Source organism: Mustelus asterias, chromosome 30 (genome assembly GCF_964213995.1).
Source record: "Mustelus asterias chromosome 30, sMusAst1.hap1.1, whole genome shotgun sequence".
NCBI lineage: Eukaryota > Metazoa > Chordata > Chondrichthyes > Carcharhiniformes > Triakidae > Mustelus > Mustelus asterias.
Window position 1 is genome coordinate 4162962 of NC_135830.1, and position 22896 is coordinate 4185857.

Genomic DNA, 22896 nt, shown 5'->3' on the forward strand with positions numbered 1-22896 from the left:
AAATGAACTGACAGAAGTGTTAGGACAGGTTAGGGAGGAGATTAATAATGTTATCATTCAGAATACAGACTATAAAGGAACAAATTGTCTCAGAGACAATCTCTTGTAGTGTGTGGAGGGGGTGTGCTGAATCAGGTTTAAAGGGGTTAAATGATATACATATTCAGTATTGGACAATCACATTAAAATTTGGAACATATATGGGCGTATAGATTGGTTTTAGGTGGGAAGATCCCAATCAGTGTAAATTTAAATTTAAACTAAAATTAAATTCAAATAAAATCAGATTGACTGCATTTCTTTACTGATTCCTGTGATCCCATTGCTATCTGCTGGTAAGACTGATGGAAGTATTGAAAGTGGAGACCAAAGATGTGTTGGAGGATGTTGCAGACAAGGAGTTTATGAGGATAATAGTGAGGGGAAAGGAAGGGTTAAAGTGTATTTATTAGTGTCACAAGTAGGCTTACATTAATACTACAATGAAGTTTCTGTGAAAATCCCTTAGTTGCCACAGTTCGGCATCTTTTTGGGTACGCTGAGGGAGAATTTAGCATGGCCCAATCCATCTAAGCAGCACGTCTTTCGGACTGTGGGAGGAAACCGGAGCACCTGGAGGAAACCAACACAGACACAGGGAGAACCTGCAGACTCTGCAGAGATCCAAGCTGGGAATCAAACCCAGGTCCCTGGTGCTGTGAGGCAGCACTGCTAACCACTATGCTACCTTACCAGGAGAAGTGGAATCTGGTTGTGTCGATGTCAGGTTGTACATAGCACAGTTGGCCTGTGGTTTCACCCTGAATGGAGAATCTCCTAATTGTGCCGTTCAAATCACTCAATGGGGTTCTATCCCCCATCAAATTATTGCCTGTTACCATATTGGTTTTCGTCTTTTTGAACCAAATCCTGTTGAATCGTAAAATTCAAACTGTAATGCTTGTCCAGCTTCCCCTGTAATACACCTATACTGTTCATTTCACATACCCCCTATGGGTCTAAGTTCCACATTCTCATCCCTCTTTGCATGAAGAGTTTTCTTCTGAATTCCCTATTGGATTTCTTGGTGTGTGTCTTATATTTATGATCTCGAGTTATTCTCATCACCACAAGAGGAAACATTCAAAGAACAAGAACAAAGAACAGTACAGCACAGGAAACAGGCCCTTCGGCCCTCCAAGCCTGTGCCGCTCCTTGGTCCAACTAGACCAATCGTTTGTATCCCTCCATTCCCAGGCTGCTCATGTGACTATCCAGGTAAGTCTTAAACGATGTCAGCGTGCCTGCCTCCACCACCCTACTTGGCAGCGCATTCCAGGCCCCCACCACCCTGTGTAAAAAACAACCCTCTGATGTCTGAGTTATACTTCGCCCCTCTCAGCTTGAGCCCGTGACCCCTCGTGATCGTCACCTCCGACCTGGGAAAAAGCTTCCCACTGTTCACCCTATCTATACCCTTCATAATCTTGTATACCTCTATTAGATCTCCCCTCATTCTCCGTCTTTCCAAGGAGAACAACCCCAGTTTACCCAATCTCTCCTCATAGCTAAGACCCTCCATACCAGGCAACATCCTGGTAAACCTTCTCTGCACTCTCTCCAATGCCTCCACGTCCTTCTGGTAGTGCGGCGACCAGAACTGGACGCAGTACTCCAAATGTGGCCTAACCAGCGTTCTATACAGCTGCATCATCAGACTCCAGCTTTTATACTCTATACCCCGTCCTATAAAGGCAAGCATACCATATGCCTTCTTCACCACCTTCTCCACCTGTGTTGCCACCTTCAAGGATTTGTGGACTTGCACACCTAGGTCCCTCTGTGTTTCTATACTCCTGATGACTCTGCCATTTATTGTATAATTCCTCCCTACATTATTTCTTCCAAAATGCATCACTTCGCATTTATCCGGATTAAACTCCATCTGCCACCTCTCCGCCCAATTTTCCAGCCTATCTATATCCTGCTGTATTGCCCGACAATGCTCTTCGCTATCCGCAATTCCAGCCATCTTCGTGTCATCCGCAAACTTGCTGATTACACCAGTTACACCTTCTTCCAAATCATTTATATATATCACAAATAGCAGAGGTCCCAGTACAGAGCCCTGCGGAACACCACTGGTCACAGACCTCCAGCCGGAAAAAGACCCTTCGACCACTACCCTCTGTCTCCTATGGCCAAGCCAGTTCTCCACCCATCGAGCCACTTCTCCTTGTATCCCATGAGCCTTAACCTTCTTAACCAACCTGCCATGTGGGACTTTGTCAAATGCCTTACTGAAATCCATATAGACGACATCCACGGCCCTTCCTTCATCAACCGTTTTTGTCACTTCCTCAAAAAACTCCACCAAATTTGTAAGGCACGACCTCCCTCTTACAAAACCATGCTGTCTGTCACTAATGAGATTGTTCCGTTCTAAATGCACATACATCCGGTCTCTAAGAATCCTCTCCAACAACTTCCCTACCACGGATGTCAAGCTCACCGGCCTATAATTTCCTGGGTTATCCCTGCTACCCTTCTTAAACAACGGGACCACATTCGCTATCCTCCAATCCTCAGGGACCTCACCTGTGTCCAAAGAAGCGACAAAGATTTCCGTCAGAGGCCCAGCAATTTCATCTCTCGTCTCCCTGAGCAGTCGAGGATAGATGCCATCAGGCCCTGGGGCTTTGTCAGTTTTAATGTTCCCTAAAAAACCTAACACTTCCTCTCTTGTAATGGAGATTTTCTCGAACGGGTCAACACCTCCCTCCGAGACACTCCCGGTTAACACGCCCCTCTCCTTCGTGAATACCGATGCAAAGTATTCATTTAGGATCTCCCCTATTCCCTTGGGTTCTAAGCATAATTCCCCACCTTTGTCCCTGAGAGGTCCGATTTTCTCCTTGACAACTCTTTTGTTCCTAACGTATGAATAGAATGCCTTAGGATTCTCCTTAATCCTGCCTGCCAAGAACATCTCGTGACCTCTTTTTGCCCTTCTAACTCCCCGTTTGAGTTCTTTCCTACTCTCTCTGTATTCCTCCAGAGCTCCATCTGTTTTCAGTTGCCTGGACTTAACGTACGCCTCCCTTTTCATTTTAATCAGATCCTCAATTTCCCTGGTTATCCACGGCTCTCGAATCCTACCTTTCCTATCTTTCCTTTTTACAGGCACATGCCTATCCTGCAGCCTTATCAATAGTTCCTTAAAAGACTCCCACATGCCAGACGCGGACTTACCCTCGAACATCCTCTCCCAATCAACATCCACCAATTCCTGCCTAATCCGGCTATAGTCAGCCTTCCCCCAATTTAGCACCCTGCCCGTAGGACAGCACTCATCCTTGTCCATTACTATCCTAAAGTTAACAGAGTTGTGGTCACTATTTGCCACATGTTCCCCTACCGAAACTTTGACGACCTGACCGGGCTCATTTCCCAGAACTAGGTCCAGTATAGCCCCCTCTCTAGTCGGGCTATCTACATACTGTTCCAAAGAACCTTCCAGTACGCATTTTACAAATTCCTCCCCGTCCGGACCCCCAGCTCTAAGCACTTTCCAGTCTGTGCCAGGGAAATTAAAGTCCCCCACTACAACAACCCTATGTTTTCTGCACCTATCCAGAATCTCCAGACATATCCTTTCCTCCACTTCCCGTGGGCTGTTGGGTGGTCTGTAGTACACCCCCAGCATAGTGACTGCACCCTTCCTGTTTCTGAGTTCCACCCACAGCGACTCAGTACATGACCCCTCCAAGTTGTCTACCCTCTGCACCGCGGTAATATGCTCCTTAACTAACATCGCTACTCCCCCACCTTTTTTAGCCCCTCCTCTGTCTCGCCTAAAGCACTTATACCCCGGAATATTCAGCTGCCAGTCCTGTCCTTCTTTTAACCAAGTTTCCGTCACCGCAACCACATCCAAATTCCGCATAAGCATTAAGGCCCTAAGTTCGTCTGTTTTACCCGTTACACTCCTCGCATTGAAGCAGATGCACTCCAGACCTCCAGGCCCAGTCAGGTCCTCCTCCTCCAGAGTGCTCCTCTTCTTAGCTAGCCTTGCCCTGGCCCCCAGCTCAACCCCAGCCTCAGTATTTAATGACCTCCTGTTTTGTTCCCCACCCCCCTGCCACACGAGTTTAAATCCTGCCGAAACACTGTAGCAAAACTCCCAGCCAGGATATTTGCTCCCTTCCAGTTGAGGTGTAACCCATCCTTTCTGTACAGTTGCCATCCTGACTTGAAGATTTCCCAGTTATCTATGAATTTAAAACCCTCCCTCTTGCACCAGTCCTTTAGCCACGCGTTCAACTGTAGAATCTCCCTGTTCCGAGCCTCACTTGCACGAGACACCGGGAGCAGTCCAGAGATTGCTACCCTGGAGGCCTTACCTTTTAGCCTAGCACCCAACTCCCTGAATTTCTCTCGTATGACCCCCCTGCTCTTCCTACCTACATCATTTTCACCAATGTGTACAATCAGATCCGTTTGACTACCTTCCTTTTAAAATATGCTTCCTACCCTCTCGGAGACATCCAGTACCCCGGCACCAGGGAGGCAGACTACCATCCTGGATTCTCGTTCAGTCCCACAGAAGCGCCTGTCCGTGCCTCTAACCATTGCGTCCCCCACAACTATTGCTCTCCTAAACCCCTTCTTTCCCTTCCGGACCCCTGAGCCTGTCTCCGTGGAGGCGATCTGGTCCTCGTGGCTTACCCCTGGAGGGTCATCCCCCTCCACAGAATCCAAAACAATATACCTATTTTGGAGGGGGACAACCACAGGGGATCCCTCCACAGACTGCTCACTCCCTTCCCTTCTCCCATCTGTTGCCCATCCCTTTCTTTTATGGGAGACTGCCACTGGGGTACTTTCTGGCACATCACCCTTCTGACTATTACCCCTCCTAACTGTGACCCACGTGTCTTCCTTCCGAGACCCTGGTGTCACTACCTGACTATAACTTTTATCTATTACTCTCTCATTTTCCCCAACTAAACTGAGTTCATCGAGCCTCAGCTCCAGCTCCCTTACACGATCCTTCAGGAGTTGCAGTTCCACACATCTGGCACAGATATGGACTTCCGGGAGGCAAGTTGTCTCCAGGAACTCCCACATCCCACACCGAATGCAGTATACTGGCCTCCCACTCATACCAGCCATGTCCTTTTTAGTTTTGGGGATAAAACAAAAAGGGGGTATAACCGAAGAAAAACAAACAACCTTCCTCGCCTTCGCCGAAGCCCTGTGAGCCAAAGCCCTTCAGCTCTCACTCTGCCCCCTGCTCACTCCGCTGCCCGCTAACGACGCTGCCCGCTCAAAGGTGCGGCCTACTTTTAAACCCTCCAAAACCTTCCCAGGCTGCTGCTGGGCCTATCTCCTGTTTAGAAAAAAAACCTCCGATTTTTTTCACTAATTTAACTGAAAAATAATTAAATAAATTAGTGCACAAACAAGCTCCCTTACCCTCAGCCTGCTCCTGTGGAACAATTCTCTCCGTATCCTCTATCAAAATCTTTAATTTAAACACGTCCATTAGCTCAGCTCTTTTTCTCAGAAGATACACCTTGTCAATCCTTTCCTGATCTATAAATCTACACATTCTTGCTTCTCTGCTCCTCTCCAGCACCTCAAGAGGTGTTTGTAATATGGTGACCAGAGCTGCACCCAGTAACTGGTGAGACTTTTGATACGGAATCATCAATTCCCAAAAGAAAAGCTCAAGCTCAATTTTATTAAGAAGCAATATCCTGATTGACTTCTCATAACTGATTTCTGGCTAACCCAAATATTTCTAAGCTACAATCTAGTTTTTCTGTGGGGAACAAAACAGTAGGTCAGTAAGTACTGAGGCCGGGGTTGAGCTGGGGGCCAGGGCAAGGCTAGCTAAGAAGAGGAGCACTCTGGAGGATGACCTGAGTGGGCCTGGAGGTCTGGAGTGCATCTGCTTCAATGCGAGGAGCGTAACGGGTAAGACAGACGAACTTAGGGCATTAATGCTGACGCAGAATTTGGATGTGAAGAAGGCATATGGTATGCTTATCTTTATAGGACGGGGTATAGAGTATAAAAGCTGGAGTCTGATGATGCAGCTGTATAGAACGCTGGTTAGGCCACATTTGGAGTACTGCATCCAGTTCTGGTCGCCGCACTAATAGAAGGACGTGGAGGCTTTAGAGAGAGTGCAGAGGTTTACCAGGATGTTGCCTGGCATGGAGGGTCTTAGCTATGAGGAGAGATTGGGTAAACTGGGGTTGTTTTCCCTGGAAAGACGGAGAATGAGGGGAGATCTACTAGAGGTGTACAAGATTATGAAGGGGATAGATAGGGTGAACGGAGGGAAGCTTTTTCCCAGATCAGAAGTGACGATCACGAGGGGTCACGGGCTCAAGGTGAGAGGGGCGAAGTATAACTCAGATATTAGAGGGATGTTTTTTACACAGAGGGTGGTGGGGGCCTGGAATGTGCTGCCAAGTAGGGTGGTGGAGGCAGACACGCTGACATCGTTTAAAACTTACCTGGATAGTCACATGAGCAGCCTGGGACCAAGTTGGACCAAGGAGCGGCACAGGCTTGGAGGGCCGAAGGGGCTGTTTCCTGTGCTGTACTGTTCTTTGTTTGTTCTTTGTTCTAATTACATCTAAGACCATAGGAGCAGAATTAGGCCACTCGGTCCATCGAGTCTGCTCTGCCATTCAATCATGGCTGATATTTTTCACATCCCCATTCTCCTGCCTTTTCCCCATAACCTCTGACCGCCTTATTAATCAAGAACCTGTCTATCTCTGTCTTAAAGACACTCAATGACCCGGCTTCCACAGCCTTCTGTGGCAAAGAGTTCCACAGATTCACCACTCCCTGACTGAAGAAATTCCTCCTCATCTCTGTTTTATAGGATCGTCCCTCTAGCCTGAGGTTATGCCCTCTGGTTCTAGTTTTTCCAACTAGTGGAAATATCCTCTCCACGTCCAGGCCTCACAGTATCCTGTAAGTTTCAGTAAGACCCCCCCTCATCCTTCGAAACTCCAACGAGTACAGATCAAGAGCCCTCAACCGTTCCTCATATGACAAACTCTTCATTCCAGGGATCATTCTTGTGAACCTCCTCTGGACCCTTTCCAAGGCCAGCACATCCTTCCTTAGATATGGGGCCCAAAGCTGCTCACAATACTCCAAATGGGGTCTGACCAGAGCCTTATACAGCCTCAGAAGTACATCCCTGCTCTTGTATTCTAGCCCCACGACAGGACTGCTAACATTGCATTTGCCTTGCTAACTGCCGACTGAACCTGCATGTTAACCTTAAGAGGTTCTTGAACAATGACTCCCAAGTCCCTTTGTGTTTCTGATTTACTAAGCATTTTCCCATTTAGAAAATAGTCTATGCCTCCATTCCTCCTTCCAAAGTGCATAACCTCACACTTTTCCACATTGTATTCCATCTGCCATTTCTTTGCCCACTCTCCTAACCTGTCCAAGTCCTTCTCCAGCCTCCCCTGCTTCCTCAATACTACCTGTCCCTCTACATATCTTTGTATCATCTTAGCAAACTTAGCAACAGTGCCTTCAGTTCCTTCCTCCAAATTGTTAATGTATATTGTGAAAAGTTGGGTCCCAGCACTGACCCATGAGGCACACCACTAGTTACCGGCTGCCATCCTGAAAAAGACCCTCTTATCCCCACTCTGCCTTCAGCCAGTCAGCTAATCCTCCATCCATGCTAGGATCTTACCCTTAACACCATGGGCATTTAACTTATTTAACAGTCTCCTATGTGGCACCTTGTCAAAGGCCTTCTGGAAATCTAAATAAATCACTTCCACTGGCTCTCCTTTATCAAACTTCTTTGTTATCTCCTCAAAGAACTCCTACAGATTTGTCAGACATGACCTCCTCTTGACAAAGCCATGCTGACTCAGTCCTACTTAATCATGCACTTCCAAGTACTCTGCGATCTCATCTTTAATAATGGACTCTAAAATCTTGGCAATGACCAAAGTCAGGCTAACACCGGCCTATAATTTCCCGTCTGTTGCCTCCCTCCCTTCTTAAACAGCGGTGTTACATTAGCTACTTTCTAGTCCTCTGGTACCCTCTCTGCCTCCAATGCCTCCACAATTTCCTCAGCTATCTCTTTTAGAACCCTGGGGTGTATTCCATCCGGTCCAGATGATTTATCCACCTTCAGACCTTTCAGTTTCCCCAGAATCTTCACCTTAGTGATGGCCACTACACTCACCTGTGCCCCCTGACTCTCCTGGAGCTCTGGCATCCCACTGGTGTCTTCCACCGTGAAGACTGATGCAAAGTAACTATTCGGTTTCTCTGCCATTGCTGTTTCCTATTATTATTTCTCCAGCCTCATTTTCCAGGGTCCAATGGCTATTTTTGCCTCTCTCTTACCTTTCATATATTGAAAAAAACTCTTCCTATCTTCTTTTATATTACTAGCTAGCTTACACTCATATTTCATCCTCTCTTCCCTTATTGCTTTTTTAGTTGTCCTCTGCTTGCTTTTAAAACCTTCCCAATCCTCTGGCTTCCCACTAATCCTCGCCACTTTGTATGCTTTTTCTTTTGCTTTTATGCTGCCCTTGACTTCCCTCGTCAGCCATGGATGCCTCGTCCTCCCCTTAGAATGTTTCCTCCTCCTTGGGATGAATTTCAGTTGCGTCTCCCGAATAACTCTCAAAAACCCCTGCCATTGCTGTTCCACTGTGTTCTCTGCTCGGCTCCTTTTCCAATCAACTCTGGCCAGCTCCTCCCTCATGTCTTTGTAGTTACCTTTATTTAATTGTAATATTGTTGCATCTGATTCCAGCTTCTCCTTCTCAAACTGCAGGGTAAATTCTATCATATTGTGGTCACTGCTCCCTCAGGGTTCCTTCACCCTAAGTTCCCTAATCAAGTCTGCCTCATTACATATCACCAAATCCAGAATTGCCTGTTCCCTAGTCGGCTCTGTCACAAGCTGCTCCAAAAAACCATCTCTTAGACATTCCACAAATTCCTTTTCTTGAGATCCACTACGTACCTGATTTTCCCAGTCCACCTGCAGATTGAAGTCCACCATGATTATTGTAATATTGCCTTTTTTATCTCCTGATTTATTTTCTGCCCCACATCCTGACTACTGCTAGGGGGCCTGTACATAACTCCCATCAGGGACTTTTTAGTTTTGCGATTCCTCAACTACCCACAGAGCTTCTGTGCCTTCTGATCCTATATCACTTCTTGTTTTCGATTTAACTTCATTCCTTACTAACAATGCAACCCCTCCCCCTTTGCCCATTTGCCTGTCCTTCCGATGGGACACCTATCCTTGGATATTTAGATCCCAGCCCTGATCCCCTTGCAGCCACGTCTCTGTGATGCCCACAACATCGTACCGGCCAATTTCAATGAACGCAACAAGCTCATTTACCTTGTTCCGTATACTGCGCGCATTTAGGTACAACACCCTCAGTCCTGCATTGACCACCTCCCTTCTCATACTTGTCACCTTTTTTGCTCTGCCTGAGGTTAAATTCATAGAAATCATAGAAACCCTTCAGTGCAGAAGGAGGCCATTCGGCCCATCGAGTCTGCACCGACCACAATCCCACCCAGGCCCCACCCCCACATATTTACCCACTAATCCCTCTAACCTATGCATCCCAGGACTCTAAGGGGCAATTTTTAACCTGGCCAATCAACCTAACCCGCACATCTTTGGACTGTGGGAGGAAACCGGAGCACCCGGAGCAAACCCACGCAGACACGAGGAGAATGTGCAAACTCCACACAGACAGTGACCCGAGCCGGGAATCGAACCCGGGACCCTGGAGCTGTGAAGCAGCAGTGCTGACCACTGTGCTACCGTGCCGCCCTATTCCTTCTCTACTCTGTTCTATTACATGGCCTGGAAACTTTGCTAACCTCTCAAGCCTGCTTTACCTTTTGATAAGATCATGGCTGATTTGACAGTGACTGCAAATCATCATCCTGCCTCCCCCAATAACCTATCATCCCCTTGCTTACCAGAAACCTACCCACCTCTGCCTCAAAATGCATATTAAACATATTCCAAGGCTCTGCTTCTACCACCTTTTCAGGAAGAGAGATCCAAAGTGTCACGAAGTTCTGAGGAAGAAATTCCACCCCATCTTAATTGTAAATGGATGACCCCCTTACTTTTAAAAAGTTCTAGATTCTCCCACAACAGGAAACATCCTCACCAAATCCATCCTGTCAAGATCCTGCAGGATGTTAAATATTTGAATAAAGTCACCTCTTACTCTTCTAAACTCCAGCTACAAGTCGAGTCTGTCCAATCTTTCCTCATAAGACAACCCGCCCATTCCAGGTATTAGTCTGGTGAACCTTCAGTGAACTGCCTCCAGTGCATTTACATCCTTCCTTGACTAAGCTGACCAATATTTTACACAGTACTCCAAATGTGCATAACTTGTGTATTCAATTCCCCTCACAATAAATAACAACAATCCATTAGGTTTCCTAATTACTTGCTGTACCTGTATACCAGCCTTTTGCATTTCATACGTTAGGATACCCAGATATTTGCACTGAAGATCTCTGCAATCAACAACCATTTGGATGATATGCTTTTTTTCTCCCTGCCAAAATGGGCAATTTCACATTTTCCCACATTATATTGCATTTGCCAGAGCTTTGTCCACACACTTAACCAATCCAAATCCCTTTACAGCCTCCTTATGCCCTATTCATAACTTACTTTCCTACCTATCTTTGTGTCATCAGCAAATTTAGCAACAATCCCACCCATTCCTTCATCCAACTCATTTACACTGATTGTAAACAGTTGAACTTCCTGTACTGATCCCTGTGGCACACCACTCATTACAACTCACCAACCTCAAAAAGACACATCTATGCCTACTTTCTGCTTCCTGTCAATCTTCTATCCGTGCCAATATGTTACCCCTCATACCATGAGCTTTTATTTTCTGCAATAACCTTTGATGCGTGATCTGAAATATCTCCTTAAATGTTTGCCACTGCAGTTCTATTGACATATCCCTTAACCAAATTTGCCAATTCACTTTAGCCAGCTCAGCTTTCATGCCCTCATACAGCAGGATGGTGGCACAGTGGTTAGCACTGCTGCCTCACAGTGCCAGGGAGCCAGGTTCAATTCCAGCCTTGGGTCACTGTCTGTGTGGAGTTTGCACATTCTCCCTATTGCTGCGTGGGTTTCCTCCAGATGCTCCGGTTTCCTCCCATAGTCCAAAGATGTGCAGATAAGGTGAATTGGCCATGCTAAATTCTCCCTCAGTGTATCCGAACAGGCATCAGTGTGTGACGTCTGGGGGATTTTCACAGTAACTTCATTGCAGTGTGAATGTAACCCTACTTGTGACTAATAAACTTTACTTTCATAATTACCCCTAATAGAGTTTGAAAACATAGTCAGACCCACTTCTCTCTCCCTCAAACTGAATGTAAAATTGAAACATAGAATCATAGAAACCCTACAGTGCAGAAGGAGGCCATTCGGCCCATCGAGTCTGCACCGACCACAATCCCACCCAGGCCCTACCCCCACATATTTACCCGCTAATCCCTCCAACCTACGCATCTCAGGGCTCTAAGGGGCAATTTTTAACCTGGCCAATCAACCTAACCCGCACATCTTTGGACTGTGGGAGGAAACTGGAGCACCCGGAGGAAACCCACGCAGACACGAGGAGAATGTGCAATCTCCACACAGACAGTGACCCGAGCCGGGAATCGAACCCAGGACCTCTGGAGCTGTGAAGCAGCAGTGCTAACCAATGTGCTACCGTGCCGCCCCAAATTCTTTCTTGATTTTATATAATGAATAACATACTAAGGCTATAAAAGAATTATCAGAATCAGGAAAACGTTTTTTTCTTTTCTGATCAGAGATGAACCAAACAGCATTTTAAACTTTGTTTCTCCAACTCTTTTGGTATTTTTCAGCTTTGTCCAATTGTTGCTCTTTTTCCCATTCTTCTTTCCAAATGACTGGAATAAAACGGAAGAAAAGTACAACTGAAAAAGTCAGCGTTCACAGGTAAACGTCAACCTTCTTAGACCAAAAAGAGTGAAAGAGGTTGGAGCTTCCCACAGCTTGTGAGCTCCGAAATATAACTTCTGTTATGCGTTAGGTAGGTTTTGCTTTTTGCTTCAGTGACAAATGTCATCTCTGCTGAGTGGGTCTCAAACCAGTCTTTGTTGTGGGTTCCACCTTTACCAAATGTTGCTGCTGCTGTGTCACAAATGATTGAACTCAGCGACTTCCAAGTTGCATCAATATCAGTGTTGAATGTTGAAACTTTTACTGATGTGGCTGTGCAATATTTCACTTCTTTGTTTCGCTTCCTTTCATAATTTAATTTCATAATAGACACGGCGCTGTGAAGAAGTCAGTAACAATTGTCAGCAAGGATTAATCAGCACTTTCGAATTGGACATGTTAATCAGTGGAACATTTCAGACACTGAATTGTACATTTTGCATCAAAGATCAATTTAGGACTGAATTTGAAAACTTCATAATTTTCTTGCAACCAAACTTCTGCTGAGGGTTCTTGAATTAAGGAGAAAGATCAGAGACGCTGATCTTAAAACGGGACACAGAAGCCACGAAAATCATGACATCTCCAAAATATTAAACTCCAGCTAGTTAAAGGATTGTTAGCATCAGCAGAATCAAACCAGATATTGTCAGACTATCAATCCTGGATGTGATTAACAGCAGCAAACAGCAAATTCCAATGCCCACAGTCACTTGTGAATTCGCTGGTATCTCAGCAGGTGTTGTGACTGAATGAATCCCTCCCCACATAGAGAGTAGGTGAAAGGATCCCCCCCCCCGGTGTAAACTCGCTAATGTGACAGCAGTTGGGTTGACCAAGGGAATCCCTTCCCACACACGGAGCAGGTGAACGGCTTCTCCCCAGTGTGAGTGTGTTGGTGTTCATTGAGGTCGGTTGACTGCCTGAAACTCTCTCCACAGGTGGTGCACCTGAATGGATCCTCCTTCGTGTGCATTCGGTGGTGTGACTGGATAGCGAATATCTGAGTGAATCCCATCCCACACACAAGGCAAATGAATGGTTTGGCACCCGTGTGAATCCGCTGGTGTTCAGTGAGAAGTCTGGAATTTCTCTTCACAGGTTGTGCAGCTGAATGGCTTCTTCACAGCGTGAAGCCGCTGGTGTAACCGAAGGGCAGATGACTGAGTGAATCTCCTCTCACACACGGAACAGCTGAACGGCTTCTCCCCAGTGTGAACGCGTCGATGGATTTCCAGCCAGGATGAAGAATTGAATCCTTTACCACAGTCCTCACATTTCCACGGTTTCTCCATGGTGCCAGTTTCCTTGTCTCTCCCCAGGTTATAGAATCAGTTGAAGCTTCCCCCCCCCACAACAAACAGAATATGTAGTTAATCCCCCGCCCCACCCCCACCAAACAGAATATGTAGTTACTCCCCGCTGTGAATGGTGTGATGTTTTTACAGGCTGTTTAACTGCTTTTTCACAGTCAGTGTTCTGCAGCACTCTCATTCCAGTTTGTGTCTCAGTGCTTTTCCCGTCACATTGATGTTTGAAATGGTGTCACATGGACAAACATTGCTCCTTCCAAATTCAAACACTGATGATGTTAGGGGGCGGTGAACTGAGTGACACTGTCAGTTTGAGCTTCCTGTCCATTAATCCACACATTCTAATTTCCTGGAAAAAGGAGTTTACAAAACTTGTAAATAAAAAAATTCTGAACAGAATTACATTTTTCGTTATACATCTTTTCCTTATTTGTGCCTTGAAAACAGTGATTCCTCATCTCACACACTCTCCCCCGGGGTAACTAACTGACCCATATTTTACAGGATTCATTTTAGTCCACTGTCCCAGGCTTTCTCGTTACATGCACCCCATCCCTCTCTGTTTGTAATGTTCCCACAATTATGGCAGACACCACCCCCACACAGCCTAACCTCAGTTCTGGAAAGACCCATTCACCGTTTGCATGGACTCCAGGGCAGGCTGTACCATAATTTTCATCATGAGAGTTGGTCAACCTGCCAAATCCATCACACCATCTTCACAATCCCTTTCCTTACTCACAGATTTCAGCTCCCTTCGGGTTATAAGAGGTTTACAGCATGGAAACATGCACTTTGGCCCAACTTGTCCATGCCGCCCTTTTTTCCCCTCTAATCTGGCTGGTTTCAGTTCTCAAGTCCCTCGGTGCAGAGTGAGAATAAAATCAATTCTCAATAATTTTCTCTCCTGGTCACTGAGACCCTGAAGCCCCGCCCACTCTCTGTTTCTTCACCAAGGTTAAGCTTCATATGAAGCACAAATCCCCTGAGCTGCAAACCCGGGAGCTGCAGTTTTTTACTGGGGGTGTTGGGGCCTCCAGCGGGTGTTTGTGAATCCTCCCCGCCCACCTCCCAGGGTTTCCTTCCTTCCCAGAGATCAGAGTCCTCATTGATTTGAGGCCAAAGTGCAACCTCTTATTTGTTGTCCCCCTCCCCCATCCTCTGATGTGAACCATCCTCCAGTGGCTGAGCCAGGATGGGGCCGTTAACCTGAGCTGGTCCTCCAACCAATCGGAGTGAATGAGGGGGCGGAGCTGAGCGGGAGCGGCTGGTCCTCCAACCAATCAGAGTGAATGAGGGGCGGAGCTGAGCGGGAGCGGCTGGTCCTCCAACCAATCAGAGTGAATGAGGGGCGGAGCTGAGCGGGAGCCTGGAGTTTCCTTTCTCTGCGCGCGCGCGCGCGCCCGGCCGCACGTTGTCCCCTCTCAAGATGGCGGTCGTTCACCCGGGCCTGTCTCGGAAAAGCCTGAGCCGCTGTTATCAGTTCAAATACCGAATCCGAGCTTCGTATTGGGGACCTGGGGCCTAAATGGGATGTTTTATGGGAAGCCTCCAAACCAACCGGCTCCGTCACTCATTCCTGATTTACCCGGTATCTCCCGGGCTGATAATTTCCTCAGTCCTCAGCTGTAGTCGGTACTGCGCATGCTCCAGATCACAGTGAGGGAGACCCGCACTCAGCCCCACCCCTCATTCACTCCCATTGGCTGGAGGACCAGGCTCTCCCATTCGGTCCTCCAGTCCCGCCCCTCATTCACTCCCATTGGCTGGAGGACCAGGCTCTCCCACTCGGTCCTCCAGTCCCGCCCCTCATTCACTCCCATTGGCTGGAGGACCAGGGTCCCCCGCCCGGTCCTCCAGCCCCGCCCCCCATTCCTTCCGATTCTCTGGTCACTGGAGATAAATTAGGGGAAACGAAGCAGAATTTTAACCTCCTGAAGCCAATTCAAGACTGAGATGAAAAGGAATTTCTTCTCTCAGGGCGTTGTGAGTCTTTGGAATTCCTTGCCACAGAGAGCTATGGGGGCAAAATCCTTGTGGTATATTTAAAGCTGAGATAGATTCTTGATCAGAAAGGAAATCAAGGGTTATGGGGAAAGGGCAGGAAAGTGGATGTGAGGAATGTTGGGTCAGCCATGATCCTATTGAATGGTGGAGCAGGCTCAAAGGGCCAATCTGCCTTCTGTTCCCATTTCCTTTTGTCTTAATCATAGAATCCTACAGTGCAAAAGGAGGCCATTCAGCCCATCGTGTCTGCACCAACCACAATCCCACCCAGGCTCTATCCCCATAACCCCATGCATTTACCCGAGTTAGTCCCCCTGATACTAAGGGCAATTTAGCATAGCCAATCCACGTAACCCGCACATCTTTGGAGTGTGGGAGGAAACCGGAGCACCCAGAGGAAACCCACGCAGTCAAGGAGAGAATGTGCAAACTACACATAGACAGTGACCCAAGCTGGGAATTGAATCCGGGTCCCTGTCGCTGAGGTGCTAACCACTGTGCCACCCTCTGTGCTAACCCAGTGCTAACCACTGTGCCACCTGAGGATTTGAGGTCAATTATGGCATGCATGTTGATGTTTACCTGTCCTGTCAAATTCAGTCTTTCCTGGGACTCCTACCACCATGTTGGCACAGTTACTGTTGAAACCCTTGGGACATTTGTTTTTTTCCCCAACAAGTTCCAGGATTAATGCTTGTATCTTAATAATGCTCCATAATTTTGAACGAGAGGAGCTGGACTAATGTGTGGTTCAAAATAACACAAAAAGTGTGGGTTCAATTCTCATTCCAGCTGAGGTAGACACAGGAGCTGCCTCCTAGCCCTGCCCGAGAGTGGGAGGTAATGCAGGGTGACACAATGGTTAGTGCTGCAGTCTCACAGTGTCAGGGACCCGGGTTCGATTCCAGACCTGGGTGACTGAGTGGAGTTTGCACATTCCCCCCCCCCCCCCCCCCCCCCCCACCATGTCTGCGTGGACTTCCTTTGGCTGCTTGGATTTACTCTGGATGCTCCAATTTCCTCCCACACTCTACAAAGATGTGCACATTAGGTGGATTGGTCATGGTAAATTGCCCCTCAGTGTCCCAAGATGTGTAGGTTAGGGGGATTAGCAAGGTAAGTATGTGGAGTTGCGGGTAGTGGGCCTAGGTAAGATGTTCTGTCAGAGAGTTGGTGCAGATTCGGTTACTGACAAAAACTGTCAAGAAAACAGCTCCAGGTGACACATAAGCAACCAATGAGCCGGTGACGGGATAAATACTGAACTACTTGCCATGTGGTGGGTCATTGCGTATTTAACCACTTCTATAAACAGCAGAATTTTCACTTTTTAAACCTCTGCTTGAAAGAATTAAGTGAAAAAATTGGGATATTAACTTTTACCATTGTCCATCTGAAGCCAATGGTCTCCCTTTTCCCTGCCCTGATGTGGCACTGAAGCATCTTAGGTTTGAATAAGAAACTTAACTTTAGGGCACTACTTTTGGCCTCAGTACCTGTGACCTGGCAGGATAGCAAGAATGGCCCGGGGTTCCAGTGAGTTGAGCTGGAATATGTATAACAGGTGGGGGGGGGCACGCATGGATGAGGCTCATCTTAGTGACAAAGTTGTTCCCTGAGCTCCTCACACTTGTCATTGGAGGTGAGGATGGAGAATTGGCAAACAAAAGGCCTTGTGTAAGGGATATTAAAAAGACACAGTACACTGTGTGTGTAACACAAAGCTTGTTTATTTGACTCTTATACAAAATATTAAAACCTATAACTGGGCTGGGGTTTATTTACATCAATGAACATCGTTCAGTCCTGGATGTGATTAACAACAAATCCAACTCCTGCAATCACTGATGAACCCGCTGGTGTTTCAGTCGGCTGGATGACTGAGAGAATCCCTTCCCACACTGGGAGCAGGTGGAAGGTTTCTCCCCAGTGTGAGTGCGCTGGTGTACAGTGAGATAAGATGATTGCCTGAACCCAGTCCCACAATGAGAGCATCAGAACGGTCTCTCATCAGCGTGAACACGTTGATGGCGCATCAGTTCCCTTGTACTTTTATAGCACTTCCCGCAGTCTGGGCATTTGCAAGGTTTCTCATCAGTGTGAACTAACTGGTGTGAAAGCAGGTTGGATGACCGAGCGAATCCTTTTCCACACTGGAAACAGGTGAATGGCCTCTCCCCAGTGTGAACTACCTTGTGTGCCTTGAATGCTGATGACTGAGTGAATCTCTTCCCACACACAGAGCAGGTGAACGGCCTCTCCCCAGTGTGAACTCGCTGATGTACGGTGAGATGGGATAATTGCCTGAACTCAGTCCCACAATGAGCGCAGCTGAATGGTCTCTCCACAGTGTGAGTACGTTGATGGCGCCTCAGTTCCCAGGAACTTTTATAACATTTCCCGCAGTCTGGACATTCAAAAGGTCTCTCCCCAGTGTGAATTCGCTGATGTACAGTGAGATGGGATGATCTCCTGAACCCAGTCCCACAGTGAGAGCAGCTGAACGGTCTCTCATCACTGTGAACACTTTGATGGCGCCTCAGTTCCCAGGAACTTTTATAACATTGACTGCAGTCTGGACATTTAAAAGGTCTTTCGTCAGTGTGAACTCGCTGGTGTACAGTGAGATGAGATAATTGCCTGAACCCAGTCCCACAGTGAGAGCAACTGAACGGTCTCTCCTCAGTGTGAACACCTTGATGGCGCCTCAGTTCCCCAGAACTTTTATAGCATTTCCTGCAGTCTGGACATTTAAAAGGTCTTTCGTCAGTGTGAATTCGCTGATGGACAGTGAGCTGAGACAGTTGCCTGAACCCAGTCCCACAGTAGGAGCAACTGAACGGTCTCTCCTCAGTGTGAACACCTTGATGGCGCCTCAGTTCCCAGGAACTTCTATAACATTTTGTGCAGTCGGGACATTTGAAAGGTCTCTCCTCAGTGTGAACCTTCTGGTGTGTCAGCAATTTAGATAACTGAGTGAATCGTTTCCCACACTCGGAGCAGGTGAGCGGCCTCTCCTCACTGTGAACGCGCTTGTGTTCCATGAGGTGGGATGTCTGAGTGAATCTCTTCCCACACTCAGAGCAGAGGAACAATTTCTCCCCAGTGTGAACTTGCTGGCGTGCAGTGAGGTCAGAAGATCGCTTGAACCTAGTCCCACAGTAAGAGCACCCAAACAATCTCTAATTAGTGTGAACACGTTGATGGATATCACTTCACGGAAACTTTTATAGCTCTTCTTATAGTTGAGACAATTTAACGAATCACTCCCGAGTGTGAACTTGTTCGTGTATTATAAGGTGGGATGACTGAGTGAATCCCTTCCCATCTCTGGAGCATTTGAACAACTTCTCACCATTGTGAATTTTCCAGTGAGGAATCCAGTCCAACACACAGAGCAGGTGAATGGCCTCTCCCCGGTGTGACTGGGCGATGAGTTTCTAGTTCAGACAGGTAACTGAATCCCTCCTCACAGTCCTCACTCTTCCATGGTTTCTCCTCAGTAAATTTACATTTGTAGCTCCTGTGGCCAGATGATCAGCTGAAGCCTCGTCCACACAAGGAACAGCTTCATCCACTGCGAGCAATGCTTTTTACTTCAATGTTTAAAATCCGAATGATAACCAGGTTACCATTAATGGGCAGCTCCGTCAGAACAAACATCACAACAGGATCTAAGATTCTTGACTGCAAATCCTCCCCTTCCAAGACCCTGTGAAATTGATTTAAAACAGAAAAAAACGGAGTGATAGAGAATTCACAAAAACACAAAGGTTGTGAAATTGAGCTGAATGAATCTGGTAATTATTGGGGCTGACACTGGGAAAAAGTGACCATGAAATCTGCTAGATTGTCATTAAAAAAAACAACTGGTTAACTAACATCCTTCAGGGAAGGGAACCTGTCACTCAGTCTGAGTCTATACAACTCTTGCCTCTATGGGAGGAGAGAGAAAGAGATAGGTGCAAAGGAGAGTGATTTTACATATCTATATCACAACCAGAACTTTGAACCCTGAAACCACACCATCTGGAACGACCAGCGCAGCAGGTGTGTGTGAATCCCAGATTCACCTCCAAGCGCTGGGGGGTGAGATGGTGGCACAGTGGTTAGCACTGCTACCTCACAGCGCCGGGACACAGGTTCGATTCCCAGCTTTGATCACTGTCTGTGCAGGGTCTGCATGTTCTCCCAGTGTCTGCGGGGGTTTCCTCCGGGTGCTCCGGTTTCCTCCCAAAATAGGAAAGATATGCTGGTTAGGTGCATTGACCATGCTAAATTCTCCCTCAGTGTACCTGAACAGGCTCCGGAGTGTGACAACGAGGGAATTTTCACAGTAATTTCATTGCAGTGTTAATGTAAGCCTACTTGTGACATTAATAAATAAACTTTAAACTAAAAAAAACTTAAAAAAGTCACACACCATCCTGACTTGTCTGACACCCAGACTGGATGAACAGAAATTTAATCCAATTAAATATTGGGAAAATCAGTCAGAAAAAAACTCCACTCTCCAGTCACTGACTCCATTCCTCTCCCAAATAACTCTCTGAAGTTGAACCAGACTGTTCACAGCCTCAGTGTCACGTTTCATCCCAAGCTGAGCTTCCAACCACATAACCACGTCATCACCCAGGCCATCTATTTCCACCCCAGTCCCAGTTCATCTGCTCCTGAAAGTCTCACCCATTCCTTTGTTACCTCCACACTTTATTATCCTAATGCACTCCAACCCAACCCTCCACATCCATGCTCCCCATATTCTCCAGGTGATCATACACCATGATGTCCATGTCCTTCCTCATATCAAATCTTGTTCACCTACCACATGCCTGTGCTCACTTACCGACAAAGGTTTCTGTTTCATGGTTCTTTTCAAATCTATTCACAGTTGGAATTACTGCTATCTCTGTAATCTCTTTCAGCTAAATCTGTTCATCTAAATCTGGCATCTTCAGCATTCCTGATTTTAATCACTCCACCAATGCTGACCATTCTTTTTTGCCTCGTTTCCTCCTTTAAGCTCTCCATCGCTCGACCTCACTTTCCACCTTTAAGACACTCCTTAAAACCTCCCTCTTTGATCAAGCTTTAGGTCACCTGCCCAACTATCTCCTTTTGTAGCTTGATACTTCTGTAACACTTCTATGAAATGACTTGCAATGTTCTATTACATTAAAGGCGCTAAGTAAATACATCACTGTTCCTTCATCATCACCGTGAAAACCATGTTACCTCTTATCTGACAGCATTGTGGAAGCAGCTTCACCACATTGACTGCGGCGGTTCAAGAAGGTCAAACATCTTCTCCTCCATAGGTAACTGGGGATGAGGAATATTTGCTGCTGGTCTTGTTAGTGACCCACAAATCCCAATAAAAAATACTATAAATATGTAAATTTAAAATAGATTTAAAACATTGAAAGAAAAATTTGTTCTGAAACAATAATCATTGACGTTGTACTCACATTGTCCATTTAACAACCTGATCTCCCTAGAATCTACTTCCTCAGGCAATTTCACATTGGAAACTTCTGGGCCCAACTGAGTTCCAAAGTCCTCGGGGTTAAACCCAGCAACTTCCCCTCCATCTCCACTCCAGCTCAAACCGATGTAAAAACCAAATGGAACTTAACAAACTGCAGAAAAGAAGAAAATAAATGCTGGGCTGAGGAAAGAGTAGGGGAGTAGGACTCACTAACTGTTCCTGCAGAGAGCCAGGATTGGATGACGGCTTAAATGGCTTCCTTATGTCCTTTAATCATTCTATGATTGCAACGAAAAGGACACGCTGGATATAAAGATTTTCTCTCCTGATCACCGGGACCCTGAAACCCGGGCCACACTGTTGTATCACAGTGATGGCCGCGCATGCTCTTGAATCCAGGTCCCTGGCACTGCTGCCTCACAGCGCCAGGGACCCGGGTTCGATTCCCGGCTTAGGTCACAGTCTGTGTAGAGTTTGCACATTCTCCCCGTGTCTGCATGGGTTTCCTCCGGTGCTCTGCTTTCCTCCCACAGTCCAAAGATATGTAGTTAGATGGATTGGCCATGCTAAATTGCCCTTTAGTGTCAGGGGGACTAGCAAGGTTAAATGCATGGGGTTATGGGGATAGGGTCTGGGTGGGATTGTGGTTGGTACAGACTCGATGGGCCAAATGGCCTCTTTCTGCACAGTAGGGATTCTATGATTCTAATCCCTGCTGGATCAAGACCTACCATAGTGGGTCGGATCTCAAACAATGACGAGACAGAGTACAGGAATGAGATAGAGAATTGGTGAACTGATGCGGCAACAATAATCTTTCCCTCAATGTCAACAAAACAAAGGAGATTGTCATCAACTTCAGGAAGCGTAAAGGAGAACATGCCCCTGTCTACATCAACGGGGACAAAATAGAAAGTGTCAAGAGCCTCAAGTTTTTAGGTGTCCAGATCACCAACAACCTGCCCTGGTCCCTCCATGCCGACACTATAGTTAAGAAAGCCACCAACACCTCTACTTTCTCAGAAGACTCAGGAAATTTGGCATGTCAGCTACGACTCTCACCAACCTTTACAGATGCATCATAGAAAGCATTCTTTCTGGTTGTATCACAGCTTGGTATGGCTCCTGCTCTGCCCATGACTGCAAGAAACTACAAAAGGTCGTGAATGTAGCCCAATCCATTATGCAAACCAGCCTCCCATCCATTGACTCTGTCTACACTTCCTGCTGCCTTAGCTAAGCAGCCAGCATCATTAAGGACCCCACGCACCCCGGACATTCTCTCTTCCACCTTCTTCCGTCAGGAAAAAGATACAAAAGTCTGAGGTCACGTACCAACCAACTCAAGAACAGCTACTTTCCTGCTGCTGTCAGACTTTTGAATGGACCTACCTTTCATTAAGTTGATCTTTCTCTTCACCCTAGCTATGACTGTAACACTACATTCTGCACTCAATCGTTTCCTTCTCTATGAACGGTATGCTTTGTCTGTATGGCGCACAAGAAACAATACTTTTCACTGTATCCTAATACATGTGACAATAAATCAAATCAAAAAGATGGCGGCCGATATTCTGGGCCTGTTCCCGGGTAAAAGCCGCAGTGCTGAAGTCACGGGGCCCCGGGGTCATTATGGGGCCTTGCAGCCTACAGCGGGTGTTCGTGAAGCCTCCGCTCCCTCCCCACCCCGACTCCCGGCTCCATTCCTCCCTCCCCACCACTGACTCTCACCCGCTGAAAGAAGCATCTCCCGCACCCGCAGGCCTCCGAGCAAAGTGGCACTGCGCATGTTCCAGATACAGCACCGCGTCTGCGCACCGGGCTCCCATAGAATGAATAGGGCACATTCCCAACCGGGGTGAATGCTGGGTAACTATAGCGCCATTGCCCAATGAAACAGGAATATGAAATAATTTTGACCCCAACATTTATTATTTTAAAAATCACAAACAAATTGCTGTGAATGGAAACTCTGCTATGTTTCATTTCTCAAAGTGATTTAAACCCCGACTCTCCCCTGCAAATAAGCAGGTTTC

At 46.8% G+C, this 22896-nt stretch overlaps 1 protein-coding gene across 7 annotated transcripts; it reads right to left on the bottom strand.

Moving 5' to 3' along the window:
- Positions 1 to 17083: 17083 nt before the first annotated feature.
- Positions 17084 to 22649, bottom strand: LOC144480864 (uncharacterized). 7 transcript variants are annotated; one of them, XM_078200485.1, is made up of 4 exons: positions 22592 to 22649; positions 20841 to 21011; positions 20608 to 20722; positions 17084 to 19084 (listed from the first exon to the last, which is right to left on the bottom strand). In XM_078200485.1, the coding sequence occupies exon 4, from the start codon at positions 18414 to 18416 to the stop codon at positions 17367 to 17369; it is 1050 nt and encodes a 349-aa protein (XP_078056611.1). In that variant the 5' UTR covers positions 18417 to 19084; positions 20608 to 20722; positions 20841 to 21011; positions 22592 to 22649; the 3' UTR covers positions 17084 to 17366. The 7 variants fall into 7 exon arrangements, with proteins under 7 accessions (XP_078056611.1, XP_078056613.1, XP_078056610.1 ...); XM_078200487.1 differs by lacking the exon at positions 20608 to 20722 and having other exon boundaries at positions 17090 to 19084; positions 22592 to 22638; XM_078200484.1 differs by lacking the exon at positions 20841 to 21011 and having other exon boundaries at positions 17090 to 19084; positions 20608 to 20756; positions 22592 to 22632.
- Between the last annotated feature and the right edge of the window lie 247 nt (positions 22650 to 22896).

Excerpts from the sequence above, each read along its gene's own strand:
- LOC144480864 (XM_078200485.1), bottom strand. The coding sequence starts at position 18,416 with ATGGAACACAAGCGCGTTCACAGTGAGGAGAGGCCGCTCACCTGCTCC.